This window comes from Haliotis cracherodii, unplaced genomic scaffold, assembly GCF_022045235.1.
Source record: "Haliotis cracherodii isolate W230 unplaced genomic scaffold, xgHalCrac1.p SCAF_6, whole genome shotgun sequence".
In the NCBI taxonomy this organism is placed as follows: Eukaryota; Metazoa; Mollusca; class Gastropoda; order Lepetellida; family Haliotidae; genus Haliotis; species Haliotis cracherodii.
The window spans coordinates 46,690,064-46,706,584 of record NW_027266319.1 but is presented as its reverse complement, the minus strand read 5'-3'; the positions used below and the strand labels follow the sequence as shown (position 1 = coordinate 46,706,584).

Here is a 16,521-nt window from a genome sequence, read left to right as displayed (position 1 = left end):
GAGCTATTGTTAATGCTCTAGCTTTTTCGGGGAGTAATTATCTATTTTCCAGTATGAGGGAATCAAACGCTAAAGAAGTTGAAGAGGAGCGTAAACGACATAATAAAGCATTAGAACAATACCAAGCAGCTCAGTTACAATATACGCAGCAGAGAATGAAGAGATTAGACTTTATTCATGAACAACTGATTAAGGAAGGACATTCAACTCAAATGTTTAAGGATGTCGAATCTGCCATGCACGAATACTTCCTCGTTTATGGGAAAAAACTCGACCCAATACCGAGACCAACAATGAGTCAGTTTTATACACCCTCAGAGGCTCAGAAAGACCGAGAGGTCACATTTGTGATTATGTGGTTGACTGCTCTATTGATTTTCAGCTATACCATGAATACGCAGTGACAGCTGTGGCTATGCATAAACCATGATCTATAAATAGACCAATCAATATCTCGCCTAGTGTAGATGTGATTTGCATTTAGACAAATGATATGATAGATGTATATACCATGAATAACTGCAAGTTTACACTCATGGGGAAGACGACTCTATGTAACCGCCGCTGTGTTGAAATTTACTGCGGTATACACAATTATTACATCAAGCGTGGACACATAAACTATACATGTTCTGAATGCGGGATAGGGGTCCAAGGTCGTTATTGTTTATGTAAGAAACACGGTGCTGATAGGGTCAGGAATCAGATTATTTATGCTAGGAAGAGAGATTACATCAATGAGAGGAATAGGTTGGGGAGAATACGTATTTAGATATATGAAAACAACCAATTAGACATTTGTTTCATTTTGCATATACCATTCAACCACTATGTTTTTTGTCAGAGAGTTGAAGGCTATGGCAAAGCAACGTGGTCTACATGGATATTCTCGTATGAGAAAAGCTGAATTGATTACCTTACTCGGTTTGGAATACAACAGACCACAGACTGTTAGAGAACTCAAAGCTAGAGCGAGAAACAGTGGGCTGAGAGGTTATTCTCGAATGAGAAGAGCTGAATTGATCGCTTTACTAGATAATAATAATGATGATAATAATCAACAACAACAAGAATTAATATTTGTACCCACATCCGCCGGCGTTGGTAAATATCTAAGAGGTTGGAAAATTGATATTAATTCCAACATGGATGTTAACGATATTAAGCCCATCATATCGAGTAAAATTAACGAGGAATTAGATGATTTACAAAGTATAAAATACCAGCTGAAGATTAAAATGTTATTGAGTAAAAGTAACGCAGACGATAGCGTCGAATATACCGAACCATATTTCCGTAGCAATCAAGAAGTTATAACCGAATCCGATACTATAGGCGCATCATTAGATACATCAATTCAGAGGATACAGGAAACTTTAGAACATTGGACTAATAGAGGTTCGGGTTGGGGTGTGGATAGAATCGATAGTTTATATTTAGATATAGCAAATTACATGCCTTTCAAAGGTGGATCTTATATAGATTTACCCCCGTATTATAAGAAGAAAAAAGCCATAATTAACGTAAAAAATAAATCCGATGATTGTTTAAGAATGATGATAAGATCTGCATTGTTCCCCGTAGACAAGCATCCGGATAGACCTTCTAGCTATCCCCAAAACGATGGACTCAACTTCGATGGTATAGACGAACCTACACCAATATCACAAATTGATAAGGTGGAAAAGCAAAATAATTTAGCTATAAATGTTTTCGGACATTCTAAAGGAATTGTTGTACACAGGATAAGCTCCGCTCCGGAACATATTCCCAGAATCAATTCATTTCTGATCGAAAAAGATGGAAAATATCATTATACATGGATAAAGAGTTTAAACAGGGTGCTATACGATCAAACAAAACATGCTAGTAAGAAATATTTCTGCGAAAGATGCCTGCATGGGTACAGCAGACAAGATCTATTAGAAGCGCATAAAGAAGACTGTAGAGGTGTTGGACAGACCGCTATCAGGATCGATATGCCTAAAGAGAGAAAAAATATATTAAAATTTGAACATTATTGTAATCAAATGCCAGTACCGTACGTAATTTACGCCGACTTCGAAGCGCTTATCAAGCCCATAGAAAATACCAACCAAAGCAATCAAGGTAGTACGTACAAAACTCAAGAACATATTCCTTGTGGGTTTGGATATATAGTTGTAAGGTATGATGGGAAAACAAACACTCCCGTGATTTACAGAGGCCCCGATGCAGCGGGGAAAGTTCCTAGAATATTTACAAAATGAAGAGAGAATAATCAGGGAAAAATTATCGTGTTAGAAACCCATGCATATGACGATAGATGATTGGAGGGCCCACAAGAAGTCAACGAGTTGTCACGTTTGTAATAAACCCCTGGATGGGGATTACGTAAGAGATCATTGTCATGTCACGGGTAATTATCGGGGAGCCGCTCATAACGAGTGTAACTTGAAACTAAAAATGAATGCTCAAACAATACCCATCCCCGTTGTGTTTCATAACCTTAGAGGATACGATTCACATCTCATTATGCAAGCTATCTCGAAGACCGACGGCGGTTTAACGTGCATTCCTAACAATATGGAAAAATACATATCGTTCTCGTTGACTAAACCTATACATTATAGGGACAAGGATGGGAAATCTAGAATAAAGCAAAGTAATGGGCTTAGATTCATAGACTCCGTACAGTTTCTGTTATCTTCCCTGGACAATATAGCTAAAGCGAACAATCCCGATGACTTCGCGATAACAAATAAATATACCGATAAGATAACTCGTCATTTGTTGCTGAGAAAAGGTGTATATCCTTACGAATATATGGATGATTGGTCTAGATTCGAAGAAACTGAATTACCACCCCTCGAATCATTCTATAGTAACTTAACAGAATCTAGAATAACAGATGCCGATTATGAACACGCTCTGACGGTCTGGGATAAATTACGTTGTAAGAATTTAGGCGATTATCACGATCTGTACTTAAAAACCGATGTACTGTTACTCGCCGATATATTCGAGATATTTAGAAAGACGTGTTTAAAACAATACGGCTTGGACCCGGCATGGTACTATTCCAGTCCCGGACTATCGTGGGATGCATTGTTGAAGAAGACCGGCGTAGAACTAAAACAACTCACAGATTACGATATGCACTTGTTTATTGAGAAAGGATTAAGAGGTGGTATATCGATGGCAGCGAAAAGGTATTCTAAGGCTAATAATAAATTAGTGGAAGGATACGATCCGAGTAAACCCGACACGCACATATTATATCTCGACGCTAAAAATTTGTACGGATGGGCTATGAGTCAACCTTTACCCACGGGTGGTTTTGAGTGGGTCAATGTGAATGATATCAATAATAATAATGATGAGAATAAAGGGTACATACTAGAAGTTGACCTAGAATATCCAAGTTCCTTACATAAAGACCATAACAGTTATCCGCTAGCTCCCGAAAGATTAATGGTTAATAAAGATTGGATGTCGGAATGTCAACGTTCATTGATGGGTAATAGTAGGTTAGCTAACGTAGAAAAACTCGTACCAAATTTGATGGATAAGACCAAATATATAGTTCACTACAGAAATCTCCAGTTGTATCTATCGTTAGGTATGAAACTAAAGAAAATACACAGAGTTCTAAAGTTTGATCAAAGCCCTTGGATGGAGCCCTATATAAGGCTGAACACAGATTTAAGAAAGATAACCACCAGCGATTTCAAAAAGAATCTGTATAAGCTCATGAATAACTCGGTATTTGGTAAAACTATGGAGAATCTAAGGAAGCGTGTTGATGTTAAATTAGTCAGATCTAATGAGGAAGAAAGACTCAGGAAACTTATAGCCAGTCCGGCTTTTAACAGAAGCAAGATATTCGATAACGACTTAGCCGCGTTGCATATGCAGAAAAGTAATATAAAATTCAACAGACCGGTGTGCGTCAGTATGAGTATTCTCGACTTGTCAAAACACTTAATGTATGACTTTTATTACAACGAACTTAAGAAGCAATACGGCGATAGATGCGAGGTGCTATATACCGACACAGATTCTTTGTTGATGGAAATACAAACCAAGGATGTGTATAAAGATATGGCAGAAAAAATGGATATGTACGACACGAGCGATTACCCAAAAGATAATCCACTGCACAGCGTAGTAAATAAGGTGTTAGGGAAGATGAAGGATGAATGTGCTGGGACTCCTATAGCGGAGTATGTAGGATTAAGACCTAAGATGTATTCTATAAAAAAGTCCGATAATGGAGAGATAAGAAAAGCCAAGGGTGTTAAGAAGTATGTTGTAAAAAAGCATATCAAACACGAACAGTATAAAGAATCATTATTCAACGGTAGAACGTTCAAACACGAGATGAACTCTTTAAGAAGTTACGATCATAGGATATATGGATTAAGAATGAACAAGACATCATTATCCCCCTTAGATACAAAGAGATGGATTGATAATGATGGTGTAACTACCTATGCTTATGGTTATGGTGGTATTCATTATTCAGCGCTGATACAACGGCTGATAATCGTGTCACCCATTCGGTTGATCTCAATCGCTCGGATTTCATTTCGATCCCATACTGATAGCCAAACAAAGGTTCCGCTAATGTCCGGTTAAATCTTTCAACGATAGCTTGACTGCGGTGGGCCTCTCTTTCACCACGGACGATTTTGACGTCATGCTTTGTTAACAGTTTAGTTACCGATCCCATAAACTCTCAACCGGGATCTACTTGAAATAGCTTAGGCCATTTTAGCGGTCCGCGTTTATATATGCGACTCAGTGCATTAGCTACTTCTGTTGAATCTTTCGAGGTTAATGGCTCAGCCTCTTTGTATCGACTAGCCACATCCACTACTGTTAAAGCGTATTTATACGTTTTGCGTTTTACCTTATCGTGAGGAAGAAACAAGAGGTCAGCCTGATGAACTTCATTCGTTGTAAAAATATCAAACTTCTTCCTCGGTATATAATGTGGTGCCGGTAAATATATTTGCCACAACGCTTGTTTCTTTAACCAATCCTTGGCCACATCTTTAGATACCTTAGCCGCGGTGGCTAATTTTTTTATTGCTCCTACACCTTTCCAATATCCTCGTGGGCTATAGTAAATTTTATTCATTATTAATTAATATTGATGTTTCGTTTAATACAACTCAGGACTATCGTTAAATCGCATAATCATTTTGGCATAAAAAATGCCACCTGTAGTAGCAGTATAGGTATATAAATCTGGCTCCAGTGGAAGTGGTCCAGAACCATCATTACCTATACTACTGAGGTGGCTGTAAAATACTGTGTCAGTGAGTGGCTATATTGGGTTGTGGGTTGTCAGTAGTTGTATTTCATAAAAGAAATTCTTATTTATTTATTTTTTATGATGCATCCACTAGAAACTACATTAAAATTGGTAACAGCAAATCTCAAGATGATATTTCCCTCTGATAATTACTGATGAAGTAGTATGCCTTCAAACTTCTCATGAACATGTTTACAATCAAAGCATGAACAATTGAATCAACAGAAATTATATTGATTTGTTTTGCAAATTTGTGTCTCTATTAACATTGATATTTGTTAGGGCGAATTTCAGCATTTTGACAAAAGTCTTCAAACGACTAATTGTACTGAATTTATTGACAGTCAATCTAGTGTCTTGAAATTAAACATAGTGCTTTTAAAACTAAGAACATGTTTTTCATTGCATAAATTGAAAATGATGATAATTGATTTTTGAAAATGCAAACTAACCTCTCCTCCCAACTTTTAATGTATTTTTCGTCTCCAAAACCTTTAGTTAAAATGACTGAAATATTGAAATACCTCTAATCTTTACTGTGAATGAGATGGAATTTGAATTGTTTTGGTATTTTCTTCTCTTAATGACAACAAACTTTTTGTTTTACTTTATAGAAAAGATACGAGCTGCGATCCTTTGATGATGATAATCTTGAGGTAAGTGTACTTGGCAATTGTGAAATAACAATTTGAATTGTTCATGACAACTCTGACAGTCCAAAGTGCCACAACACGAAATGAAGGTGACTTGAAGCTAATGTTGGTGACAAGAAATGTCGTTCCTAGTATGTAACAACCCTCAAGTCATCTGGAGTATGCGTCGTCATTGAAGCATACTGGTTAGTTGACGGAGTACACTCACACACAAAAATATATACATACACTAATATCAACCAGGTATTGACCTGTGCTCAACAACATTCCTAAAGGCGTTACAGGAAGTAATGAATGAAAATAATATTACTTGAGTTTAAGATTATTTGGTTCATTCTTGACTAGTTGAAAAAAAGTGGTAACAAAATCTATATTTTCAAAATGAATTGATGAAATAAACCTCCACTGGCTAAAACAAAAATTAATAGTCTTTGGTTCTAGATATCTATTTAATTTCATCGCAACCTGTTGGACTTTTTCACTGCTTAGATGTTGGACAAAGTCATTTCTAGGAAATCAACGCAACGTGTCATTTCATAGAAATTAACATGACAGTGAAAAACATGCTGAACTATATTATTTCTCCAACAAACTTTAGAGAATAACAGGATTTTGGTTATTTTGAAGTTGTCCTTATGTACCAGTTGTTTTGATATAACTCCCCAACAGTAATTGATATAAAGTCTTATGACTATCTCTCCTTCCTGAACTTCAACATGACTGAACTTGACTACTTCTGTTACTCTTCACTGTCCATGGCTACCGAAATAGTTGTTCACAGTGACAGTGCTATTTATGAGTTGCAAGACCTGGAGGACCTCTAATTATGTTCACAATCATGTGAACATTTGCAGCCTCATTGCTAACAGAAGTTAAGCTGAAAACTGACAGTGAGGGCGAGACTGCTCAGTTTTGTGATGGGTGATTGTGTGGCCCTGACTCAGTGCTTAATGTATGGTTTAATTAATTGTGTGTGTTTTGAAACAGATTTCAGCATGTTTGATAAGCTGTTGTTTAAGAAATAAACGAGTGGGAGTTGTTTATCATACAATAAAACACTGCAGGGAGAATAAACCAGGAGAGGTGCAGTGTTTTATGATCCCATCAGTGTTTTTTTGCATTTCTTATAAGACATGCCAGCATTATGTACAGTCTCTTGAAGGATGTTAATAAGATGTACAAACTTTAACAATATTTACCCATATTTAATTTTACATAACGATGGCTCCCTGAATACAATCCATGCGCAATGTTGGAGAAGTCCATTTTATGAACAAGGGGGTTATGTTTGGTATTTCTAAGATATTCACACAATTTTCACTTTGATTACGTGTACCTTTCTCCCAATACTGATTGTCATACCTCTTTTGCTTAAAGGGGCACTGATCTAACGCAATTCCCCGGGACTGGTTGTTGCCTTTGTTATTGTTTTTTCCCAGTGAGTACCCAATGTATAGCAGAAATCTAGACTAGTTCGCGACCTCTGCTGCGCCATTCGTAAGTGCATTAGTCACTTTTATGGGTAGTAATAAGGGCGTATGGTCACATTGATCAACAAGATGAAATACAGTTTTCGATATAATAAGGAAATGTAGGTATCTTTGTGGGTAGCATCGGTAATGGTGACGAAGTTTGGATAAGTCACTTGCTTGGTAATTTTGCGATTTTTGTTTACACTATTTCGACTTGCAACACAAAGTAAATATTTCACCTGGGCATTGCTTTTTTATTGTGTGTATATTTTTTTACTGTCAAAATGTGTAACAAATTTATTAAACGTCTAAACATTCAGTTATTTTACAAAGTTACTGAAACACATTTCCATCTGTATTATTATGATAACGAATTCCAAACATTTTGATGTTTAATGTCATCACCAAGAGACTGAAAATGTTACGTTGAAAAGTACATTTCTATGTTGTTTGGCTTTAAATCCTACATAATAATCTGTTGTGATGTTTGTAAGCCCTTTTGATCGTCTTAATCAATCTGGACAGATTTTTTAGTCAAAATGACTGAAATATTTACACTTTTTATAAATTGCCTGAGAGAATCACATTTTACAAATTGATGGTAATATATACAAAGGAAAAGTCCTGTGAAAACAACGTTTATCGCGCATTGAAGAATTTCCCAACCAAGACGTAAAGAAGCAAGAACGAATCGGTTCAAATGAAGGAAAACAAAATGCAGATGTGTATAAATTTTAGCAGCTTCCTTGTTCGAGGAATGTATCCGTGAATACCCACACAAAGGAACAATATCCCACTCGTCTGCAGCTGTACAAAGAAACTTATTCGATGTCACGTGTCTCTGTAACAATCAAATATTTTAAAAGATATATATCGTTTCGGGATATTATAACCCGTGTTCGTTTCTCAACTGATCACTTGGATTGTTTCAGGTGTTTCACATAGGTGTCAAGTCTCAAGGGTCGGCTGAGAAAGCCCACGTGACAACTATTTTCATAACGTCCACGGTTCCTAAAAAATCCATTGAGTGATTGATAACAATGATCAATCAACGTATTATCAGTTAACCCTTTGAACAAAGTATGTTGTTTTTACATCAGCACTTCACGCCATGATATGAGTGTATTCCCTTTGTAAACCTAGAAATTTAAACACTCACTTTTGACATATCCACTGTGCAAGATAACAGTGATTAATCAATCAACGTGTTTCCTGTTAATCCTTTGATAACTACGTACGATCCGTTGATTTACAAAAAAAAGTAAATCAACTGATCATTCAACTCTTGCTGGGCTGCCACGTGCATATTACATAACACACTTTTCACCTCACTTCAAACCTGGATTTAGATTGAATAATTACCCAAGACACAATAAATGCCAAAAGGGAACCTTTGTCAGGTAATCGAAGTGGTGCTACCACTAATTGTACCAGTAATAAATTCATTAACTGAGCATCAAGTGAATGACGACAAATACACAAGTGTAGGGTTATACGAGAAAACGTGGATGACAACAAGGGAGTAGTAATCATATTATCGCACAATCCGAAATCCGAAAATGCTTTCACTGCATGGATACTTCTTTTAGTATTAAACTATAACCATCTGGGGTATTTCCAAATGACGACATCCGATCAGCTCTGTCGTTCTTTTTGTCTGTTTGTTTAGGCTGAAGAAATTATTTAACATGCGCCCTTTGTCGAAATATTTATAGATCACAGTTAACCAATCAGTGTTTTTGCAAAAATACGTAAAAACCAATATTGCCTCCAGCCTCCAAGTTTATTTAGCTGTCCTTGCAGACGGTAGCCCAGTCTCTGGTCACGCTGAGTTGCGTTGCGTATCATCCGGGTACTCATGGGGGAAAAAGCGATAACAAAGGCAACAACCAGTCCTGGGAATTGCGTTAGATCAGTGCCCCTTTAAGGTGTGATTGTTTGACCAGTGCGTTTAACTATGTTGCCCAGCTATATCTATGGGGAACAACTCACTGGACACTTCCCTCTCAAAAATAACATTGTTCGGTTTACAATGTCATCAAGTTGCAAGTGCATGTTCAAATCTGTAGAAATGACGTCACAATATAACAATGTTTTATCATGAAATAACCCACACTTCGTTTTTTATATGCATTAATGCGTAGGCTGTTGGTAGATAAGAGGGATTATTAATATTTGTTACATAAATGACTCCTTGTCATGCCTTTTCGGAATGTTAAAAAAACAGTGCACCTTTGTACCCCATGTGTTATTATATTCTGATGCATCGCGATACTTGACCCACTATATGATACATGGTACATGTGGTCCTATTTATCGATACGCCACACTACTGAACGCAAATTTTAAGCACAGTGTTCCTCACTATTGTACCCTTCAATAAAACGCTAAACCGATTTTAGCACGCTGTAACACATGCCTACCAAAACTTACCTACATTTTTAGTGAGCTCACGTTTTACTTTGACACAATGTTTTTTTCCCCCCATTGCAAAAAACATCATCAGCTGATCACCGCAAGCTGGAAATACCAGTCAGCAAATCAAAAATTAATCCCAATTTTATACTATCTGGTTACAAAAAAGCATGTTCATTGTATATCTGGACTGATGTTTGTAATATATTTTATTAATTTTATTCAAAATTTCATATTGTTTACATTAATTTCGGTGAAATCGTGTATGTCACCGTTATTTACAGCAACCACGGTCAGATTGCCCCTATTGACACCTTGAAACGAACTTTAGTTGACAGAGAATGGATACATATATTATGAATGCCATACTTTGACTTGTTAAAAGTCATATTTGTGGCAATATGACTATAATATGTCAACATAATGTTTTTGCAATTGAAATACATATAGAATTGTGAAATAAATTGTGACTGGTCAAATTGGTCATTCGTAAAAATATCCTGCAATAGCAATCACCTGTACCAACGTGCTATGCTTATGGTTCTTATAATTTTTATATATATAGTAAAAGCTGCAACTAAAGTAACACGATATTGGAATATGTTATTCCTGATAAAACAATAATTTCAGATACAATTTCTTCCGACCATTGCATCAAAATTCTTTAAAGTTGTATCATTGGGTAGATTGGAAGAAACATGTGTACAGCTGATTGCTATTTCCAGCTTAGTTTACAAGAAAATACACACAGTAATCTTAATCTCTGCATATAAAACAGTGCCTATGAGAGCAGGAAATACAATTTTAATTGCAATCATCGTGTCTCGTGATGTTTTATATCAAATTTCATATTTTTATTGACCAAGCACACGACACTCGATAAATACTTTTTTACACTATGAATCATAAATCAAAGCGCTGATTGTTGTGTTGGTCATCTACACCCTATGACTCCACCTCCGTTAAGACACAACAGCAGGAGACATTGTCAGTACCCAGAGGGCATCACTGTCACTTTACAATGTTGACATTTTAATTTTTCTGAAAAAGAACCTGAAGTTGGACTGAAGCACATTGATTATTTTCTACTTTGAAGCATGAAACTTCAGTAGTCTTGTTAGTATAAAATAATTTTAACTGTTCCAAAATCATGAAAGGTCCAATCTTGACATGCATGAAGTCTTGAAACTTAACAAATGCTTGAGTACTGTTATCTGTTGATTTTTCTTTAATGTTGCATATCGAGATACATATCGTATCGTGACCAGTATATCGAAATACGTATTGTATCTTGACCATCCTGTATCGTTGCAGCTCTTCTGTTTTCTTGTCGTAGTGGGAGAATAGAGATAAACCTTAGCTGTTTTTAAATTTGATCTAGTCCTACTGTAGAGTAGGTACCTCATTAGATACGTCTTTTATGAAACTTTCATAGCAGCATATTGAAAAGTTTATTTAAGGCAATAAGTCAGCCAATTTTACTCCAACTGTAATAAAAGAGTGTTGCTCACACATATGTGTTCTGTTTTCAATAAATTCAGCTAATCTAAATTTTAAGCTTTATTTGACCTTTTTTGCTTTGACCATGCCACTAAATTCTCTCAAAATGCAGTTCCTTGCACAATAACATTTCCTCAGAAACCGGTGTACCAATGAAGGTGAAACTTCATGCCTTTGTTCCAACCATTGGTGACACCCAAATTGTTCAAGTGCACCACTGCACCCATATTGAAATTCTATTTATGGTTGCAAATCAGTTATATTGGATCAAAATGTAAAATCAAAATGAAATAAGATATGTTTTTGTCGTAGTGGCCATCAAAACGTCTCCTGTTTTTTGTGATGTTTTAAGTTTTGACTTTAAGTTGACATTTGCATTTGAAAGATGCTCAGAGTTTTTCAACATCATCTCCTCCGAAAGCATTGGACAAACGAAGCTGAAACGTGGCTTTCTTGTTCCCATCAATGATTACACCTGAATTCATTTAAGAGCAGCAATATTGAAAGTCCAATGTATGACCATGAGCTACAGAGCCTTGTGGTTCTATTGATTTATTTATTTATATCATTCGAGTTGTTTTTTCACCATTATAAGGTTGACTTATTTCTTCATAATTTATGATAATCATCTTTACATAAAATGTTTTGATAATTATTTTCAGCATGACCATGTCTCCATGGTGCAGCAAGACGTGAATCACTTGACAGAAGGTATGTCCAGCATGCAGGAAACAGGATATCTGAGAAGTAGCTTAGATATCTGCACCCTTGATTATAGATACAAGGGAGGGAGGGAGGGAGGGAAGCGGCATAGATATCTGCACCCTTGATTATAGATACAAGGGAGGGAGGGAAGTAGCTTAGATATCAGCACCCTTCATTATAGATACAAGGGAGGGAGACGTAGCCTAGATATCAGCACACCTGATTACAGATACAAGGGAGGGAGAAGTAGCCTAGATAACTGCACCCTTGATTATAGATCAGGGATGTGAAATCTCCGCGGAAACGCGGAACATCGTGTGTTTTTAAACAGTAGTCCTCGGAAAAAATCATCTTCCGCGTAAAAAATTAATAAATTTTTTAAAGAAAACAAAAAAGTACTAATTTAACTTTGAAATTTTACTGCGAAATTTTACTGCATCTGCCATGTTGTTTATTTGGCTTTTGCCATTGACTTATTACATTTCTTGGTGTGAATGTTGTCCAAACTGCACGAAATTGCTTAAAATGCAATCAAGATACAAGGGAGGGAGGGAGAAGAAGCCTAGATATCAGCACCCTTGATTATAGGTACAAGGGGGGGAGATGTAGCCTAGATATCTGCACCCTTGATTATAGATACAAGGGAGGGAGGGAAGTAGCCTAGATATCTGCACCCTTGATTATAGATACAAGGGAGGGAGGGAAGTAGCCTAGATATGAGCACCATTCATTATAGATACAAGGGAGGGAGACGTAGCCTAGATATCACCACACCTGATTATAGATACAAGGGAGGGAGACGTAGCCTAAATATCTGCACCCTTGATTATAGATACAAGGGAGGGAGACGTAGCCTAGATATCTGCACCCTTGATTATACATACAAGGAAGGGAAGTAGCCTAGATATCAGCACACTTGATTATACATACAAGGGAGGGAAACGTAGCCTAGATATCAGCACCCTTGATTATAGATACAAGGGAGGGAGGGAGAAGTAGCGTAGATATCAGCACACTTGATTATACATACAAGGGAGGGAAGTAGCCTAGATATCTGCACCCTTGATTATAGATACAAGGGAGGGAGGGAGAAGTAGCCTAGATATCTGCACCCTTGATTACAGATACAAGGGAGGGAGACGTAGCCTAGATATCAGCACCCTTGATTATAGATACAAGGGAGGGAGGGAGAAGAAGCCTAGATATCTGCACCCTTGATTATAGATACAAGGGAGGGATGGCGAAGAAGCCTAGATATCAGCACCCTTGATTATAGATACAAGGGAGGGAGGGAGAAGTAGCGTAGATATCAGCACCCTTGATTATAGATACAAGGGAGGGAGGGAGACGTAGCCTAGATATCAGCACCTTTGATTACAGATACAAGGGAGGGAGGGAGACGTAGCCTAGATATCTGCACCCTTGATTATAAATACAAGGGAGGGAAGTAGCCTAGATATCTGCACCCTTGATTACAATATACAAGGGAGGGAGAAGTAGCCTAGATATCTGCACCCTGGATTACAGATACAAGGGAGGGAGGGAAGTAGCCTAGATATCAGCACCTTTGATTATAGATACAAGGGAGGGAGGGAAGTAGCCTAGATATCAGCACCCTTGATTATAGATACAAGGGAGGGAGGGAAGTAGCCTAGATATCTGCACCCTTGATTATAGATACAAGGGAGGGAGGGAAGTAGCCTAGATATCTGCACCCTTGATTATAGATACAAGGGAGGGAGGGAAGTAGCCTAGATATCAGCACCTTTGATTATAGATAAAAGGGGGGGAGACGTAGCCTAGATATCTGCACCCTTGACTATAGATACGAGGGAGGGAGGGACAAGTAGCCTAGATATTGGACTCTTGGTTATAGATACAAGGGAGGGAGGGAGAAGAAGCCTAGATATCAGCACCCTTGATTACAAGATACAAGGGAGGGAGACGTAGCCTAGATATCTGCACCCTTGATTATAGATACAAGGGAGGGAGGGAGAAGAAGCCTAGATATCAGCACCCTTGATTATAGGTACAAGGGAGGGAGGGAGAAGAAGCCTAGATATCTGCATCCTTGATTATAAATACAAGGAAGGCAGACGTAGCCTAGATATCAGCACCCTTGATTATAGATACAAGGGAGGGAGGGAGAAGAAGCCTAGATATTAGCACCCTTGATTACAAGATACAAGGGAGGGAGACGTAGCCTAGATATCTGCACCCATGATTATAGATACAAGGGAGGGAGGGAGAAGTAGCGTAGATATCAGCACCCTTGATTATAGGTACAAGGGGGGGAGACGTAGCCTAGATATGCACCCTTGACTATAGATACGAGGGAGGGAGAGAAGTAGCCTAGATGTCTGCACCCTTGATTACAAGATACAAGGGAGGGAGACGTAGCCTAGATATCTGCACCCTTGATTATAGATACAAGGGAGGGAGGGAGAAGTAGCGTAGATATCAGCACCCTTGATTATAGGTACAAGGGGGGGAGACGTAGCCTAGATATCTGCACCCTTGTCTATAGATACGAGGGAGGGAGAGAAGTAGCCTAGATGTCTGCACCCTTGATCACAGATACAAGGGAAGGAGAGAAGTAGCTTAGATATATGTGCTCTTGAAAAATAGATCATACATTTTAATGTCAAAAGATAATGCTCTTTATCTTACCTCCACATCAGAATGTTTTGCATCTGATTGGTTCACTTGATATCATGAGTGCGATGTTAAACAACATGAAACTGAAACTTGATCCTAAGATAAAACTTTGTATACCGCCAGGGAGGGAAATGTATTTCTGAGTAGGAGAAGAAATCCCTTATTCATATACTTATCCTGTCACACACTATGCATTTTCTTCTTAGAAACGTGTCTGAAATAAAGGTTTCCAGCTTCTAAAGTAAATTAATCCGTACATGCCTCTGAATAACTGCATAATCCACAACGATCTGAACACTGGGATTCAGGGTCAGATGGAGAGAAAACACATTGGCATGAAGTACAGACTGGTCGCCATGTGGACTGCTCGTCCATTATGATGTTTAACTATCCCAAACAAGGACATAAGTAATGATCTGGTAAAAAAAAGTGCTCTATAGGTTCTATTGGTTCTATAACGGTGGTGTTGATTTCCGGAGCATAATGAATGTGAGTCATCTTTTGTGAACCTAAAAGAGAAACTGTTGTCAGCTCCTATTTTGGCTTATCCTGATTTTACCTAGAAGTTTGTGGTTGAGACTGATGCGAGTGATGTCGGCTTAGGGGCCATCTTTACGCAAGATGGGAGGGTGATAGAGTATGCGTCAAGAGTACTGACGGGATCTTAAAAGAACCATTCCGCTACAGAGAAAGAGTGTCTTGCCATTGTGTGGGCGCTCGACAAGTTAGCTGTTTACCTTGAGGGAAACCAGTTTACAGTTATAACAGACCACAAGCCACTGACATATCTTTTCAGTCTGAAGGAGCCAAGAGGTAAACTTGCAAGGTTGCTCTGGAGAATTTTGATTTTACGATCCAACATAGACTAGGCAAGGATACAAAAGTTCCGGATGCACTGTCAAGGGCACCTCAAGTGGACGCAGTCGCCATACCAAGTTTATTCTCAATGGAGGAACTGATTCACATGCAAGAGACAGATGCAGATATCACAGTACTGCAACAGTGGGTAACTGATCACAAGAGACCAAGCGATATCAAGCAAGATGTGAAGAGCTTTATTAAGAGTGATGGTGATAAGCTTGAACTGTGCAACAATGTGCTTGTGCTGAAAACCATCGACAGTGTGAAAAGGGTGATTTGCCCTCAATCAGCAGCAGAGAGGATTTTAAGGGCTCTTCATAATGGAAATGGCAATTTTGGAATTGATAGGACTATTGCTGCTTTGCAGAAGAAATTCTTCTGGTTTGGATGGCGACGCGATGTAAGAGAGTGGTGCATGTCCTGTGTTACTTGCCTAAACAGGAAAAATCCTTCACTGCCAGACCGAACACCTGAGGGGAAGACGATTATCCCAGATCAACCATTCTTGTGGTGGAACATGGACTTTGCGGGCCCACTTCCAACAACACAACGGGGTAATCGATACTTGTTTGTGCTGTCTGATCCTTTCAGCAAATGGGTAGAGCCATTTGCAGTACCTGATCAGTCAGCGGAAACAACTGCTACAATTATATTTAACAAAATTGTGTGCCGCTATGGACTGCCAGAGGGACTACACTCTGACCAAGGTCGGAACTTTGAAGCTAAACTTCAAGAGTTGTGCAGCAAGCTAGGCATTAAAAGAACAAGAACCTCTCCATACAACCCTCAGTGCAATGGACAGATAGAAAGAATGAAAAGAACTCTAAAAAAAAGAGACCCATTCAAGATTGTGCTTGGCCAATCCCCTAGAGACAAAACAGACAGTGATGTAAGTGGAAATCAGAAACTGGTGACTGATTCATCAGCTAAACTGAATGAATTAGTGGATTTGCAG

The 16,521-nt window shown here is 38.1% G+C and overlaps 1 protein-coding gene across 2 annotated transcripts in view; it reads left to right on the top strand.

Moving 5' to 3' along the window:
• LOC139445586 (uncharacterized) overlaps nucleotides 1-16,521 on the top strand; it is a 62,745-nt gene that overhangs the window by 42,952 nt on the left and 3,272 nt on the right. For both annotated transcript variants that reach the window (XM_071226743.1, XM_071226742.1), the window contains 2 exons: nucleotides 5,917-5,958; nucleotides 12,005-12,053. In XM_071226743.1, the coding sequence (XP_071082844.1) occupies nucleotides 5,917-5,958; nucleotides 12,005-12,053 (91 nt within the window). The remainder of the gene's footprint in view (nucleotides 1-5,916; nucleotides 5,959-12,004; nucleotides 12,054-16,521) is intronic.